General features: G+C 40.2%; 2 protein-coding genes across 2 annotated transcripts; one reads left to right on the plus strand and one right to left on the minus strand.

The window, feature by feature from the left end:
• Nucleotides 1–5466: 5466 nt before the first annotated feature.
• On the plus strand, nucleotides 5467–8747 carry timm13 (translocase of inner mitochondrial membrane 13 homolog (yeast)). The gene is made up of 3 exons (XM_086162327.1): nucleotides 5467–5689; nucleotides 6022–6090; nucleotides 6868–8747. Exons 1-3 carry the CDS (start codon nucleotides 5570–5572, stop codon nucleotides 6964–6966), a joined length of 288 nt encoding a protein of 95 aa, XP_086018453.1. The 5' UTR covers nucleotides 5467–5569; the 3' UTR covers nucleotides 6967–8747.
• A 464-nt stretch (nucleotides 8748–9211) lies between these two features.
• Nucleotides 9212–17832, minus strand: tmprss9 (transmembrane serine protease 9). Its single transcript, XM_086162236.1, has 15 exons — nucleotides 17700–17832; nucleotides 17483–17610; nucleotides 16989–17056; nucleotides 16728–16903; nucleotides 16543–16584; nucleotides 15400–15513; nucleotides 15164–15329; nucleotides 13784–14058; nucleotides 12576–12718; nucleotides 11939–12221; nucleotides 11743–11859; nucleotides 11485–11653; nucleotides 10401–10666; nucleotides 10126–10262; nucleotides 9212–9373 (listed from the first exon to the last, which is right to left on the minus strand). Exons 1-15 carry the CDS (start codon nucleotides 17830–17832, stop codon nucleotides 9212–9214), a joined length of 2379 nt encoding a protein of 792 aa, XP_086018362.1.
• Between the last annotated feature and the right edge of the window lie 760 nt (nucleotides 17833–18592).

An 18592-nucleotide genomic window follows, 5' to 3' on the forward strand; every position in this document is an offset into this window, starting at 1 on the left:
CGCCGCCGCCGCCGCCGACGCCGACCAATAGGGTGGAACCTCCGGGCTGCGGAGCCTCCACCTGCCGCTGCGCCTCACCTGCCCCGCACCTGAGCCGCACCTGGGAGCCGCAGCAAAGGCTTCCGTTTTTAGCAAGGTTGAATTAAAGTTTTTGAAAAAAAAAAAAAAAAAAAAAAAAAAGTTAGATATGCCCACAAACATCCCCGTAATGAAACAAACAGCTAACACACACATAGTGTCTATGGATGTATGTACATGTATGTATGCGTGTTAATTTGAATGTATACTAAATGTATGTATAATATATAGGTATTTACAAAAATATGTTGAAATGCTGCTATGCCTGTATATTAGTGTATGTATGCGTATATATAGTTATACATGTATTGATGTATGACAGTATGTATGTGTGATGGTATATATGCATTTGAAATGTGTTCATATACATACCTTTAAAATGTGTACACCTATGTACACACCTATGTATGTATGATGCTGTGCATGTCGATGTGTGTGTATATATGTATTTATATCTGTCTGTATGAATGTATATGTGTGTACTGTATATAATATATACACACATATACATTCATACACATTATTCATACATTATTCATTCATACACAACATGCACATCATAATAACTATTATAAATACATATACACAATATATACATACATGTTCATATATGTACATGACGTTTTGATGTTCATATATGAACATATATGTATATATTGTGTATATGTATGTATGATAATAATAATCTATCCTTTATCAATCCCCGTGGGGAAATTCATTCCCTGCGATGAACCCATCATGGATGAACCTTGAGCTGTAGGCTGGCGTCCACCAATGCCAGGGGAGTAGACAGGGGTTCACTTTCCAATAATGGAAAGAAAAAAATGTAGAATGAAAAAAGAATGAAATTGTTATACTTATCGGTGATTTGCACTAGAGAGGTATTTTTCATTTAACTTCACCAGTTTTAGATTGTTTTGTTTTTTTTGTTCAAAATTGCTGCATGTTCATATTTACTGTTCAAATACCGAGAAGAGACTTGCGGTGAGGCTGCCGACTGTGGAAGTCTAAAGTTCAGCCTCAATGTAAATCGTGCAGTAGTGGCTGACTGCTGGCACGCTCTGCACTAAGAACGTATTACTGTCTCAATTTAAATGCTTAAAAATGTTTGCTGCATGAACCACATAACCAATTTGTCAACAACTGTATATGTGTTACCAGTTTCTTGTGCTGAGCGATCATGAAACAGCTGCGAAGAGTCACTATGTGAGGCACGCAGTTCTCCTGCCTCATGGTAGAGGGCGCTCCTGATTCCGGGGATTCTACTCGCGACTCCCCGGCAGCAGAATACAGTGAGTGACACAAGATTTTAAAGATAACCCATTAACTGCTACCAATCAAATGGTGAATAAGCTACTCTACACCTATATGTATGAGTTGGGACTGCATCATAGCAATGAAACAACATCTGTTATCATTACAAAAGACCTTTTACTTGCAACAGATACCAGATCCGTCTCTGTTCTGGTCCTCTTGGATCTCAGCGCTTCATTCTATGCTATTAATCCTCATATTTTATCAAAAGTGGCAGCAATGGACAGAGAATAGGGTCAGATGGAGAAGGTTGATTCGCTGTGGCGACCCCTGAAGGGAAAAACTGAAAGGAGAAAAAGAAGAATGCAGCAATATTTTATTGGCATTACAAGTCCAAGTTACGGTGTTCCACAAGGTTCTGTGCTTGGACCAATACTTTTTACCTATAAATTTTGACGTCAACACAGATGATACCCAGTTGTACTTCTCATTGAAGCCAGATGAATTCAGTGGGTTTATAAAAAAAAAAAAAAAAATCAAGAAATTAAAAAAAGTCTGGCTGACTACCTTTTTTTTTTCTTTGCTCAACTGGAACAAAAAAGAAGTCATCCTTCTGGAATCTAAACATCATAGGAACACCATAGCTAATGATATAGCTTCCCTGGGTGGCGTCACATTGGCCTCCATTTTAAGGCGTGCCGTCAAGACCTGCTTAAAATATAAATTGTCATGAGACAACTCTGTTGTGATTTGATGTTATATAAATAAAATTTGACTTGACTCGACTGACTTTATGTCAGCGCGCTACTTCTTTATTTCAACAGAAACAGGCAAGAGGATATTTAGACTCGGAACATCCCAGCTTAGGGGAAGAGGTCGGTAAAGTGAAAATATTGTGATTCACCCCAAAAAAGCGGGGGACTACTGAAGACCATCACCTACATCTAATGCATATCCTACCTTTCATCATTAAGAACATGCTGTCAGCTCACCAGTGAGGTGAAAAGTTGCAAAGTTGTTCAGGCTTTTCTCAAAGTGAGGGCATGAATGTGTTGAATGTTCTTCATTGGATTTGCGTGGGTTGTGAGAACATACCACCTGTCGTGCTCGGTTACATTGAGGAGTTTGCCGCGCTGTACGGGCCGGATGCAGTTCTGGGCGTGTCGGACCCTCCAGAGGGGCGCAGGGCTCCAGGAGTAGTACCTCAATAATGGCTGGCTGACCAGGAACTGTCAGACGACGCCAGCTTCGACTGGTGCCAGGACATCCCTTCAGTAATGAGTAGGCTGGAAGTACTGGACATGGTGTCTGCATACAGGCCAACTTGCCATGAATGGACCAGGCTATTTTATGTGTCAATTATAATGTTACAGGACCGGATTTGGAGCTAGAACTGAACATATGGGACGCGTGTGCGCACACACACACACACACACACACACACTAAATTACAGGCCAGGATAGTTCAACTTTGTTGTGCTAATATCAACAACTGCCACACGTTACAAATTCAAACCCCGAGGTCTTAAACTGCCCTCATTTGTTTACACTATTGCTCTGTTTTGTCAACAAAAGATTAAAAAATTAAAAGAACTACCCGCAATATTTCTAAGAGAGAGGAAATGAGAGCGATACAATCGCAGCGTTATTGTGATTTACTGAGAATGTAACTGTTCATTGTCTCAGGAGTTTCACACAGGTTCGCCTGACATTCTTTGCATAACATTCAAATAATATAATACTTGCGAATTCTGATCAGCTTCTCTGCTCCATCTAGAATGAGGATTAACATTCCCCTGTCTCTTTGTGCCAGTTCTACATAGCCAACGGTCTTAATGATCATATGATGGCAGGTTCAACTCCCAATGAGGACCATGAGATCGTTTCTTCTGCTGAATTCCGGGCATTTTCTGAAGGATTTGGTATTCATGAAGTTTACAGGACCTCGACCAGAATGTCCTCCGGCTCCAATCAGAGGTATGTCAGTTAAGAATCAGCCAAGTCAGCCTGCACGTACATCGAATGCCACAGCTGCTGCAAAATGTATAACACCGAGGGCATGAAAACAGCATAAAGGAGTTTTGAAATGCATGTGTGAACAAGTTTTTTTTTCTGAGTGAAAGATTTACACGGCTCTTTGTTATAACATGCCCTGGCACGTCCTGCAGTGGTAAACAATAACAATAGTGCTGATTGTAGTCCACAAAGATGTGCCAGGTAAGCGTCCGAGTGAGTTTTTTTTTTTACTCACTGAAATGTGTTAAGTTAACTAGAGATGCCAAAATGGGACAAAAAAGTCTGTTTTATTTCATCAAACGTAGATGTGAGTATTATCACAAGTCTCATTCCTCAAACCTCAAGGACATTTGGCGGAGGCCGGCAATGACCTGCCGCACAGAAACGGACTGTCAGAGACCAGCCGCACACCAAGCTGACTTATCCCTCACTTGACAAGCACCGCAGCGGCTCAGGTTTCCTCTCCTGGTTTCTTAACCCACTCTTATTGTCACTCACCAGCTGCTTTTGAAGATTAAAAGCTTCTTGTGTTTCTTGACTGAATTTATATTTGACTGCAAAAGGGAGACGGCGCTCCCTCGAATCACCATTTGTTATTGTTTTCTTAGAGGAGATTTAAATCTGGGTTGTGCTCATATCTTAAACTGACAACTACATTTCATTTTACGCTTGAAAGTACTAAAATAAGGACACTGGGGCTATGTTTTTTTCTTATTACTATTGTTATCTGCGCTCATTTGAGGCCCCTCGTAGCTGCGCGGGCCAAATGTTTTCAAACACACAAGTGTGCCTAAAGGAGATTAAAAATTTAAGAAGATTGGATTAATGAACCCATGATAATAATCTAGGGTTAATTCATTTTACTGCACTTTAACCCCCCCTCGCCTCCCAGCCCGTGGCTTGAAGCCAAACCTTTTTCTATGTGTGCTTGCATGTGAGTGTGCATGAGCATTGTGTATGTGGTCATTAATTACTCTAAGGCAGGCACGCCACTAATCGGACCCCCCGCAATTATTCTTCAATGCCCCCGGCGTTGCAGCCAGCCACTCACTGAGTGTCTTTTTGGATGACAGTAACCGTTGGTCTTTTGTTGCCTGCAGACTCAATGTACCACATACTTTTTACTCAAGGCAGGTGGTCTTCTCAGTGAGGTCACCATGTCTGAAACATAATCAGGGAGGGGAGGTCAACCTCATGTCCAGGGCTCAAGACTCAAAACAATGCAGAGGCTCTCGTTGCTTTCTGTTTCAGTTTTCAAAACTCCTGCTCCATAATTTTACTTACATTGTTTATCTTTTTTCCCCAACAAGTTCAGTCTTGACATATTTGACAAAATACAAATTAACTTATTTATTCATAAATAGAGGCAAATCATACATATATATATATATATATATATAGATATAGATACAGTATAAGTATATACGTATGTCTATATATAGATATACATACATGTATACACACACACACACACACACACACACACACACACACACATATATATAAGATAGAATGCATTCACTGTAAACTTAAACCTATTACAATTTGAAAATGATTTTCACAACCCTGGAGATTAATGCTAAGCTTGACATTTGTATTTTGATTCTGCAATTACAGAATCAACTGAAAAAAACAAGAAACCAAAGAAAAAGGAAAACAACGACAAAAAAACACAAAGGTAGGTGAGCTACAAATATGTGGTTATGTATACATATGATTTCATTTTGAGTGACAAGTAGATTGATTTAACTTATATTCAATGCTGTCTGATGTGTTGTTTTACATAACTTAGTGCAAGTCCTGTGTATAGTTTTATTCAGTTTTAAGTTGAATTTTATTGAGGTTTCAAGTTGACAGATGTAGTTTACTTTCAGTAGTGTGGTTATATCGCCACCTTGTGGAAAGTATGTACCGATGGCCTTAGAATCAACGCCGACCGCTGCAAACAATCTGTGTCTCCCTCATTTTTTGGAAAAGGTCCCATTTTAAATTTGTAGTGGGAAAAACTATTTTTGTCTGAATGTGATTGGACTATAGTGTAGTCCCCAGAAACTACATTTCCCGTCTCAGCGCCCTCCCATACGGGAAATGACGTTTTAATACTTCCGCCGCAGTCAAGGGCACAGAAGACCAACGTAAGCTAACCCCTTGAGGTAGCCGCTGGCACGTGTACTTCTAGATAATATATCATTCTCCGACATTGGCAACTACTTCGCCGGCAATGGACGGGTTTGGTTCGGACTTCTCAGCCGGAGGATCGGCCGGGAAAATGGACACCGGGACGATAATGGAGCAGGTCAAGGTCCAGATTGCAGTGGCTAACGCACAGGAACTACTTCAGGTAAATCGAAGGAAACCAGTTGCTAAGCTAGCAAGACTAGCCCAAAAGTGTCACTCAGCCCAGACAATATAATGACGAACTACATAATTTACAATTTGACGGGAGTTTTAACAGACGTTGTCGTAGGACATGTCTCATGGATCCCAGAATCTCCGTAGTTACTGGTATACTTTGTACAAAGATTCCAACTGTTCAGCCAGATGCTACCTGCCAGCTACCTTCAATGTGAAGAGTTCTCCCCCGCAGGCTAGCAGGCAGTGGCATGATCGACCGTTGTAACTAAAAGCCACCTGTAATAAATTCTACTAAAACATGTTCATTTCAAATTTCAGAGAATGACAGATAAATGCTTTAAGAAGTGCATAGGCAAACCTGGGAGCACACTGGATAACTCAGAGCAGGTATGTGTTGCACTTTTTATTTTAGTATGGTAGCTTTTACATGTGGATTTTGATTGTTGAATGTAATAAAGTAAATGTTTAATTCAAAAAATCCTATATTTTAGCTATTAGGACAGCAGAATGTATGACAATTGTGTTTTAGACTGTATTCTATTAACACATCTAAACAAGCCAGAGAGAGCGAGAGTATGGCAGCTACTGTATATTGTTTTTCTGATGTTCTAAATTGATATTGGTGTCAAGTGAGCCAAAGTTGCCAATATGCTGTGTTGGTGTGAATGTTAAGCATCTTGGCATAATACCACATTTCTATAGCCTAGCATATGCAAGCCTTGGATTTGATAAATCAGCATGTTTATCTCCCAATACCTTCTTGTCTACATTGTGAGATGCAGCACTTGCATGTTTTAATTGTAAAATTGCCATTTGTCTCTAAATGGTGGCGGCATGGCGCAGGAGGTAGAGCAGTTATGCTTGGAACCGAACATTCCGGGTTCGGTTCTTGGCTCCTCCTAGTGTGTCAAAGTGTTGTTGCGCAAGACACCGAACCCCTAACTGCTCCCCCGGCACTAATAGACTTCAGCCAACTGCTCATGCTGATGGTTTAATGTGGAGAGGGAATTTTCCTGTAAGGATTAATAAAGTATAAATTAAATTTCCACACCACTCTGGCTGTATCATAAATATGTGCTAGTATTTGTCCCTCTTGGAAAATTATCAGCACAAAATGTTCATTTTTTTGTTGTGATTGCTGTCTTTTTTTCTCTGTCCACACAGAAATGTATTGCTATGTGTATGGATCGCTATATGGACGCCTGGAATACTGTATCCAAAACGTATAACTCCAGGCTACAGAAAGAAAGGGCCCGCATGTGAACACCCATAACCTCCCTCTTCAGGCAAATGCTTAACCACAGAGGAGCTGAGTACACCATCGGAGGTCGCAAGGTGTACACAAGTGTGTCATGGCGCTTTGTGAACCTTTTTGACAATACCTCACTAACAGGCAACTGGAGCCTGTGGACTGCAGCCATAACAGCGGGGACATTTTCATTTTCCTCCCAGGAACAGTTCACTAACACAGATTAGGTTTTGGTGCTGTTATGTTCTAATTTTTTTTAGTATAGTGTTCAACAAACAACAATGCTAGGTTATCAGCTGAATGATGGATATTTATGTTGACCAGAGAATCAGATTCTCTTGTCACAAAAGCTGTGTTGTGGAGTTTCAAACATTACTGGAGGCTCACATTGCCACTTGGTCTGGAGTCCCCTTATCACACAAGTAGCACACAACAAGAGATTGTGCTTTCTTCAGGTGAAGATTGGTGTCTGGGAGAAGCACAAAAAGTATGCCCTGGTCATATAACTAGTTTGCGTTGAATGTAATTTCTGTAGTTATTTGTCTTCCCACCGAGAATCACACAAATCCTGAGTTTGTCAAAACAATATCTAGCGAGGATGTACGTGAGACACCAAGTGTTCAAATGAACGAACTACACATTAAAATCAACTGTGCCCTCCCCCGATTTCCAAGCACAAGTTTGTGCAGTTTGAATTAGCCCATAGCTAATTGTCATAGATCATTTTGTAGATGTGTCACAGCATGTGACCGAGTGTTTTTATCGGCTGACTTGAACAAAAATAGAAAAAAACAATTTATCAATGGGTGAATAAGAATATTGATCTTCAGTCTACAAATATCCGGAGAGATAACAATATGTAGGAACTTTTTTCCAAATAATTGCCAATAAAAATGTCCAGTGTTTTAAGGCATTATGAACCTGCTATATAGATACATAAGCTTTCTTAATCCCAGAGGGAAAAATGCTCCTGATTCCTCAACTAAACTAGTGTGTGAACATGTCTGACACAGACAATCTCCTGTGGCATTCATTTGAGCCTTGCTCCCCAGATGTTGGCCGACATTCGTGCACAATTTACATATTGTCCCAGATGTTGAACAAGATGCTTTGACAATTAATGTATTGATGCATAGCTGTACTAATGTCTGCAATAATTTCAACAGTGTTCAGTGACACCTTGTTCAGTGAGGTCACCAAAAGATTTTCCTTGCCATCAATTTAATATTTCGGTCGGAGCCTTGTGTTATTAACTCCCCTGAGACATAACAGAAATGCTTGGTAGTCAGTTGGCTTTGACAGCACTGTACTGTATCAGTGCAGTACAATTGGAGCCATTGAGGAGAAAGTTTTGCAGACCTGTTAACAAAAAAAAAAAAAACAGAGCAGGGAAATGAGTTGCAATTTAGGTGTTTTCACAAGCATGAACCTGACATTCAGAAGTCTCCAAACAGTTCTACATCATGGTTCGCCCGGGGAACAAAACAGTTTTGTTTGACCTGTTCTCTAGTTGTCACTCTATCTGCAGCCCCTTCACAGTAGTCCGCTTGTTTCAGGAGGGCTTGCCTAAAGTAGATGGTGTACTCAATCTCTTCTCAGTGTTTTGTGCAGTTTGTTGGATGCCTGAGAAGCAACCCTCTCCCACCCACCCCTTTTTTTAATCTTTGAGTTTGTCTGAGGAACTGCTAAAGGAAAAATCTTTATTTTTACCATTCTGTTATTACAGCGTGACCAGAGATGTGCATGTGAAGAAACTGAATGAGATTCCTGAAAAATCAATAAATCTTGTCAACTGTGTTTTTTTTTTTTTTTTTCATTTTCTGTTTCTGCTTTTAAAGCAAGGCACTGCCTTTGTCCACATCAGCTCTGAAGATACTTTTTGGTTTATTTCCCCTATAAAGTTAGTCAATTTCAAATCTTTAGTTTTCAAAACAAAAAAAAAAAAACAAGAAAGTTCACACATATATTAACCATATATTCCATATTTACTACAAAATAGAATCTAACACAATATTTCAAATGAGCCAATGCTTCAAGTTTGTGTTCTGTTTATTTTTTTTCTTTTAAATCCAGAAAATAGTGGATAGGGTGTTTCCAGTCCAGACAACTGCACACTATGATAAACAGCACCCGTGACCTTCCAGGCCAACATGCAGAATCTTGACTGTTGCTTAGTATGACTTGTGTCCACATACAGTACGAATAAGCGGAGAAGTTGCTTCCATAGTCCATTTTGTGTTTTTATGCATCTTGCGGTCTTCACAAGGGCAGGTAGGTAGATATCCATTTCCTTACAGATGTCACACGAGTGTAAACCCCTGGAAATCCCATCCGTCCGCAGCCGTGTCCCCAGCTAGTTACTCCAGCAATAAACCACTGGCCGGAGGGCTGACGACATGTCAGCGGCCCTCCGGAGTCACCCTGAGTGATGGAGAAGAAAGACATTTTAATATTTATTTACATCATTCAGGGCATCAGAAGTGAAAAAAAACAAGATACAAGCAGTGCCTCTTGGATAGCTGCTCATGTGCCAGGGGCTTTGAGCTAGAAAGGAATGTACCGGGTTTTCCTTACATAATGGGAGAAAGAAAGGGGGGGAGCAGGTGAGAAGGAGGGGTGTCTATTTTTAGGAAACAGTCAACACATTAACCATTAGATGGTTTTACAATTTCCATGTGATGACCTTCAAAAGAAAGTTTTTTGTTTTTTTTTTGAGGGAAGGTGGTTGAAAGCATTTTTTTTTCAAATAAATGATGACCTACAACAATTTGCTGTGAAAAAATAATAAAAAAGATAGTAACACAAACCAGCATTAAGGTTTTCAATATTTGTTCTTTCATTAATATAATTTGCTTAATATTTATTGGATTTTTTCATTCCTTATCTGGCTTCACTGAACAGCACGGTAAGAATTTTATTGTGCTTTTTCCGGACTGCACATATGACAATAAACACTTTGAATCTGAAATCTTGAATGTCCCTTCACTTAGAAGATTTGATAAGTGGTCCAAAAATCAAATCACAATATATTATGTTTTTCCTTACAGCAAATGCTTCTCTGAGTTGCTTGACCAGCCTCTGTGGACTAAACTGCACAACAAAGATCAGAATATTATGTTTTATATAATACAAATATATTTTGGTCAAAAAAGAAAAGCGTCCCAGCGTCTTACCATACAGGTGTCCCTCCCACCCTCCATGGAACCAGCGCAGATCATGTTTGAGGTCAGTCCGTCCCCGTACGGCTGCTGACAGTCAGTCTGGTCGATGACGTTCACGGCAGCTTTCTGCAGCAGGTTGGTCAGTGAGCCTGTGAGATGCGGTGGAACATTAGCCTCAGTGGTTTTTTCGCTTAACAAGTATGACAATACGATTTGTACTCATTTGCAAGACCAAAGTATTAAGGTATGTATAACACTCCCTTGGGTTGTGCACCTGCATCACTCACCTCCCTCTCTCAAGGATCCCCAGCCAGCGATGTAACACTCCGACGTCTTCAGGAAGCGGTGCACCGGCGACGGGAGGCAGACGGACTGGATGGTGTAGGACATGGGGGCCGGGACAAGCAGCTCCAGCAGAGCCACATCATGGTCCATGTTGGTGCTATTGAACTCTGGGTGGATGATGACCCTTTGGATGGGGACGACCAGGGCACCGACTCCTGAACGCAGCACAGATCCAAGGCTCACGGCCCAGTGAGAGGGGTCGGGGTCACTGCGGGTGCAAGTCGTGGATAAAGAAGACAGGTGCAGCATGAGGAAGGAGACAATACACTGATGTGGATATTTTGTTCTCAGAAAAACAACTATATTCCAACAGGGGGGCCTTTCTGTGTGGAGTTTGCATGTTCTCCCCATGTCTGTGTGGGTTTTCTCCGGTTTCCTCCCACAGGGCAAAAACATGCAGGAGGTTAATTGGAAAAAATGGAAAAATTGCCCAGATGTGTAAATGAGGGAGTGAATGGTCGTTTGTTTCTATATGTAGCCCCGCAATAGCCTGGCAACCAGTCCACGGTGTCCCAGGTTGCCCAGTGACAGCTGGGATAGACCTCAGCATCCTCATAACCCTGATGGCAGGATAAGCAGTTAGATGGAAAAAGGACTATTCAACATGATTATGAAAAATGGCCATGTAAGCAATTCTGAATGAAAAACAGATTTTGACATATATAAATTAGAACGGACTTGACATCCAAACAGTTCAGAAACAAAATGTTGAACTCAGTTTTATGATATAATTATCTCATTGATTTGCCTTTTAGAGTTTTGCTTATAGACCTCAGCTTCCTACACTCATTTGATTGTGAGTAATTTATTCTTTGATTCAAAAACAAGGAAGTGATTCATAATGACCGGCTATTATTTCTGAACAATTTGCATTCATATAATATTATTTGTACTCATTTGTGCTTACCCTTTCTCAGAGCTGTTCACTGCCTTCAACACTCAAGACTTCAGATCACCTGTAAATTTTAATTTATACATCCTACACCCATCGTATACACCCTAAAAATAAAGTATTCTGGGCATTACCTTTTGAAGCAGTGAGCGGCGGTCAGTAACCACTTGCTGTGAATGAGCGTGGCGCCGCAGCGGTGGAGTCTCTGGTACTGGAGGCTCCCGACCCACGGCCACTCGCCCCTGCGGGCCGTGACCCCGCCGACAATCCTATCGGATCCCAGTGCAGGACGTACGCCGCAATCTGAAACATGGACACACTTCAGGAATAAATGATGTCATTGGTCTTGAATTTTCTGCCTTGTTATTGTTTTTTTTTTTATTTAAACCAACTGCAGTTTTTCTCATCGGCCTGGTTCGGGCAATCGGGGACTCCATCGCACTCTGGATTGAGCTTGTTCACGCATGAGGTGGCGCTACACTGGAAGTTTCCGCTGCTGCAATTCAAACCTCGAAGTAGGAAAGAGTAGAAAAAGCATTCGGTAACAAGCAGCCAAGATCATTTCAAGCATGATCCCAAAATAATTACCAGGAAGTGGCGGTGCAGGTGGAGAATCCATAACAGTTGGTGCGGGAATCTGAAGCTTATGGGCGGCCTCTCCTGGAACTGTCGCTGCTTGGGGGGGATCCTGGGTGTATCGACGGGCCGAACCCGGATCGGTGTGTTTCACAATCCACTTGTAGAGCTTGGTGACGCGAGAATAGACCCCGGGCTTGTTGATCTGGGCGCAGCCCACACCCCAGCTCACAACCCCAGCCAGGAAGAATCTCCCCGGGGCCCCCTCGCACACCAGGGGGCCTCCCGAGTCACCCTTAAAGTAAAAGATGAAACACCTAACTTAAGAATTTGAAATAAAAAAAAAACAATCTAGTCAATCCGGAAAATGAAAAAGTGTCTTCGACAGATGGAAAATAAATTAGCTGGCTCTTCCATGATTGCATTGACCACAAGAATTTCCCCCTATATCAATAACAAATGACATCATGTTACGCTACACACAGGTCTCATTTGAGTGTGTAAACACTCATATTCAACACTATAGATGTACGAAAAGATCGTCTTTTTGCAAAATCTGCCCTCGGTCAAAAGCCTATTGTTGGAAACTGTAAGTCGAGACTTCCGATGTCGTAGCTTCCTTATGTGACCCGACTGTGAAAGCGCTGACCTGACACGCATCCACCTTGCCCTGCAGGAATCCGGCACACATCATGTTGTGAGTCACTCGACCTTTGTACACTGACTGCTTGTTGCAGTCCTTGGAGTCGATGATTTTCACCACTGCTTTCTGCAGAGTTGGAGGCACATCACCTGACAGACAAGTAACTCTTTACTCACACCGACCACGGGAGTGACAGTACTATTAACGAAAATATAGTGCGATTTTGAGCAAACTCTATAAGACTGATATTTTGATATTATTTGGGACAAACACTAAAAAAATGTTGCATCTACTTAAGACAATTTTTTTCTGATCAAAATATTTTTTGCACTATCTCCATCTTCACTTACCACTCTCACCCGTGCAACATTTATATTTCTATTATATTTATATATATTCTCCAGGACACATGACTTATTTTCATCTCATTTTTACTACCCACGTCTCCTACTGCACCCCCATTATTTGTTAGCAATTTACTGCACAAGACATCTATATTGTGGGATCAATAAAGTCAATCTTATCTTATCTTATCTTATTAAAATAGCAGATTACTTGATCCATAACAGTAAAAGTGCTGCCTCTTCATTCTTGTTCCTCTTATCGTATCGTATCGTGTCTTATCTTATTAAAATAGCAGATTACTTGATCTATAACAGTAAAAGTGCTTCCTCTTCATTCTTGTTCCTCTTATCTTATCTTATCTTATCTTATCTTATCTTATCTTATCTTATCTTATCTTATCTTATCTTATCTTATTAAAATAGCAGATTACTTGATCTATAACAGTAAAAGTGCTGGCTCTTCATACTTGTTCCTGTTATCTTATCTTATCTTATCTTATCTTATCTTATCTTATCTTATCTTATCTTATCTTATCTTATCTTATCTTATCTTATCAAAATAGCAGATTACTTGATCTATAACAGTAAAAGTGCTGGCTCTTCATACTTGTTCCTGTTATCTTATCTTATCTTATCTTATCTTATCTTATCTTATTAAAAAAGGAGACTACTTGATCTATGACAGTGAAAGTACCACCTCTTCATTCTTATTCATCAGACAAGTAAGTAATAGATAACAATCCTTTTGGTTTAATGCATTTAGGTATCAGGTATCAAACACTATCAGGAAACAACTAATCTAAAAGAATGGTAAGAGTTCTGTGTGCCCTTTTTTTCCAAACAAAACCAAAACAAAGCTACCGGACTCACGACTCATCTGATGCTCTGCACCCCACCCTGACACCACGCAGCTGTAGCCCGGGGTAAAGACATGTGACGGGGCGGGCAGGCACACAGGCTGGACGTGGGGGCTGAAGGTGAGCGGGGTCTCCAGCTCCAACACTGACACATCGTTGTCAGTGGTCTTGGAATCGTAGTATGGAGACACAATCAGGGATTTGATGTTAACTGTTCTGGACTCCGACTCCTTTCCGTTCACCTGAGTGGCCCCCACCAGCGCTGTCCAATATTTCGGGTCGCTGCCACTGGACATTTATAACACGGGCATAACATATAAGAGAGGTCATACCTCTGTATTTGTGCATATCACTCTTTGAAAACTAAAATTTGCTGTTAACATTTGCAATAAGAAATATAATGAGTAAACAGCAGGTGTTAAATAAATAATGCTTCACTGGCCTGGAAAAAGGTACAGTCAAACACATACAGATACTAATTAATAAAAATATAAAATGTAGTTCGGGGTTCAGTGTCTTGCTCAACAACATTTCGACACATTAGGAGGCGCCGGGAATCGAACCAGGAATGGTTTAATTGACGATATTTACTTGAAAACTACGATGTAGCATGTTAACTGTTCACTATAAACCTGCAAACATTGTAGACCTGGATACAATATTACAACCTAATTCGATAGATAAATCCTGTTAGCGGAAATCACGTCTATTCTAATTTTTGATATACTCATTAGTAATGACTATTATACTATTACTACAAAACACTTCTCATCTCATATCAAATTACATCATACATTGATCATGTATCATGACACCAAATTATTTAGTATAGGATTAGAGATTTTGACAACACCGGCTGCAGATGGCTGTTAACTTGTATATGCAAAACCCCGGGAGCTAAGAAGATATTTCTTTCTTTTACTGATTTATTTCATTTGTGATGTCACATTTTCTAAAAATAAGCCTGAAATAATATGACAACTCAAAACAAAATAAAAAAGGATGTGTCCTGAAAAAATCTAAACAAAACAAATGAAAAACTGCTGTGCACTATTTTAAAAGCCTTTCTTTGATAATAAAGTAGCAGTTAAATTACAATGATTGAGTCGTACTTACCTCACAAAACTGAATTTACACAAAATAATTTTTTAAAATTGTCTGACTCGCACGGTAATATTTCTTTATTATATCAACTAGACCTTCAAAATAGGCAGATTCAAGATGCACTGTTCAAACATCTGATGTGATTCAATGATCATGAGTTATTCTAAATAGCAATGTAATAATATAGTCATTTATTTTATTTTAGTTCTGTTTTTTTTTTTTTTTTTTTTTTTTTTACTATTTATACACCAAAAGTAATTCTTTTACGCAAATGGATGACATCTCCTACCTCTCGAAGCAGTGGGCTGCGCTCACCAGCCACCGCTCATTTACGATGGAAGCTCCACAAGCATGGTGTCCATTCAGCCTCAGACTGACCTGCCACGGCAGCTCCCCCTGCCGAGCGTCCTCTCCACCCACAATCCGACTACCCATGGCGGGACGTGTACCACAAGCTGAGATAGGACATGGGATTTACACGAAACGGCTCATCGTTATTTGTATAAAATATAAAGAGTCGCTCACCACAATGAGCTTCGTCGGATCCGTCGGCGCAGTCCCGTACAAAGTCGCACTCTGGGTTGAGCTTGGTGACACACTCGTCGTTTTCACAGGCGTAGGTGTTGCTGGGACACCTGGCTGGGGATTCACCGATCACCGATCGGCCGAGAGTCGTTATTTGAACTCATCAGAAGCAGCAAGAAAAAAATGTTTTGATGATTTTATAACACAAAGTCGATGGTAACCATTATGCAAGGGTTTGTTGAATACATGAAAAAAAGGATTATGAACAAAATGAAGAAGCCTCTCCAAGTGAAAAAATTCAAATCTAGGTGTCACCAAAAAGATTTTGACTAGAATTATCCATGACATGGGTGACTGAGAGCCTCCATACCCATGTCACGCAAAAAAAAGATTTATAAGGATGATATTCGATGAACCTATCAATAGATATAGCCATGTGGTCAAAAAGTGCTTATCTCAAATTGTAAATAACTTAGGAATTCTTTACAAAAGCTCGTGTCAGGTGCTGAAATATGTTGAATAGGACATGATTCGGCACAATATATGTCAAAATAACTAAAACCCAGCCGCAGTTTAAAAGATGTAGCCATGTGGTTAAAAATGTTATTATCTCACCGAGCTGAAGATTTATGTTACAAATTGTAAATAACTTAGGAATTCTTTATAGCTTGTGTCTGGTGCTGAAATATGTTGAATAGGACATGATTCTGCACAATATGTATCCAAATCACTCAAATCCAGCCGCAGGTTTAAAAGATATAGCCATGTGGTCAAAGAGTGCTTATCTCACCGAGTTGAATCTTTATGGTATAAAATTGTACATAACTTATGAATTTTTTAAAACTTGTGTCTGGTGCTGAAATATGTTGAATAGGAAATGATTCTGCACAATATATATCAAAATCACTAAAATCCCGCCGCAGGTTTAAACACATCAAGCAATTCATTCTGGTTACATTATCCATACTGGTTATCCTGCTGGAGCCTTTCCCAGGTGTCACAGAGGAAGAAGCGGGGTTCACCCAAAAGTCAATGGTCACATATCGAGACAAACAACCATTCACTCTCATTCACGCTGTCGGAATCGAACCGGGAACCTTCTCGTCGTGCATTTCAATTAAAAGAAAAAAAGGCCGCCCTCACATGTCTCATCACCGATTCCAAAAAACGACTTCCCGCTGGCTCCTGGGGAAAAAAAAGGCACAAGGCACATCAGATCCTGTCACTGTCACAGCGTAAAACATTTGAAACCTGCGAGTGCTGTGAAACACAACCGCGCACGTCCATTATCAGAGATGGTCAGCCGATGACAGCATTGTTCTAAGTACCCAGTAAGATGATGGCCTTGATTTGTCCGAATTCGGGGATTTTGAGTGGTTTCTGGTGCAGGATGGAGCTGAGCCCCGCTCGTAGTAAGTTCTGAACAAAATCGTCTGAATACTGCTGAATCTTGGAAACCCTGAAGACCAGTCTCATTGTTGCCAGCACATCACCATTAGCGTTGCTGAGAAAACAGGGAAAACAATGCGGTTGTGTGTGTGTGTGTGTGTTTGCGCTTTATCGACCCACAAAAAGCAACACAAACTTACCCATAGGCAACAATATTACAATCGATGTAGTGATGTGAAATTGATGAGGCGGTGAAGATATTTTTAATCTGCAATGAAGCACAAAAGCAAAATTTTGTCTCACCTGGGGTGTAAACATTGCAGCGTGACACGCTTTATCACGATTGGAAAAAAAATAGCAGCTGGCATATAAGGCTGAGAATAGGATTCAAATAAATTGCGATGCCCAGAACACATGAAGGTGCATAATATTTCTCAGTTTGGCTAGAAGGAGCTTTTCCTAATCAGAAGAATATTAATTAAAATGGAACAAAAAGTGAAGATAAACAGACAGATCTATTTCTACTAGAATTGAGATTACAAAACAAGAAAAATAAATCAGTAATTTTGATTTATTTTTCTCAGAGAAATAAATCCCGAATGCATTGAATGCTAAGCCTTTGTGGCAACAAGCTAAAATAAACGACTCTGCTGCTACACACACCCTACCGATGGCGCTGACTGTCGTAACTAACCTGGGATTTAAGCACTGAGGACAGGACTATACTGAAGCCGGAGCTCTGGTCCTGCAGGGCCCGATCATACTTCAGTCCCTTCAGCTCCACCGTCTCCATGAAGTAATGCTGTTCTTGCACCAGGTAAGCTGCCGGTTGCAGAGGAGAAATCAAGGCTTCACAGAATAATTTAACTCGGGTACGAAATGAAGAAATTGGTATCTGTGCACAAACCCACCGATGAGCAACCCTACGAAGACTCCTATGACGAGCCAGAAGAGGAGGAAAACAACAAGGAGGCTCTTGTAGCAGGGAGCAGGAGACAATCTGGCAGAGGACCATGACTCTCCTCCATCCTTTTTCACTTCCATGTTGGGATTCACCATTTCACAGCACAAATGCCAATATATCATGTAGTATCATAGTGATGAGAGCCTGATGGACATCAAATGAGTCGTTTGTTGAGTCTGAGTATTCAGAGTGAATACAATTTGGATAAAAACTTGGATAAAAACTTGAATAAATATTTGCAAAATAAACTACATGATTCTGAATATCAAATTTGCTTTAGAGGGATATCAGAAATACAGAACGATAGAATAGATTATGCATTTAAATATAACAGTTCATGCACTGATGGTTTCCATTATGACAGGTAAAACTTTTCACATGCGTGTTTAAAAAACACACACAACGAAAAAAATAAAATAAAAAAAAACAGACACAATTGTATCTCAATTGTAGGGATGTACAATGCAGACTTTCTTATGGCCAATATCCAATATAAAGATTAATTGAAGCTCAAATAAGCTAGCACATACCCACATTGAAATAGTCAACTTTTCTTTCCCACCTACCTATTTGCAGCATTCATGGAGTCTCTCCTGTAGTATTAAAGTAGGTGTTATTACAATGTAGCTGCCTTCAGGATGAGGGTAGATACAATATTTAACGATGATTCATTCATTCATCCATACATACACTCATGTTGCTGCTGTAAGCAACTGTTCTCTGCTGCTAGTTTCCATTGTTGCACAAGAGTGTTTATATTTTTTATAGTTTCCATTTTTTTAGCCTACTGTTTAACTAATAATACCTTTCTACTTAAATACCTCTGCTGCACTGTCCACT

This window comes from Fistularia commersonii, chromosome 16 (assembly GCF_037954325.1).
Source record: "Fistularia commersonii isolate RoL2024-O1a breed Wild chromosome 16, RoL_Fcom_v1.0, whole genome shotgun sequence".
Lineage (NCBI taxonomy): Eukaryota > Metazoa > Chordata > Actinopteri > Syngnathiformes > Fistulariidae > Fistularia > Fistularia commersonii.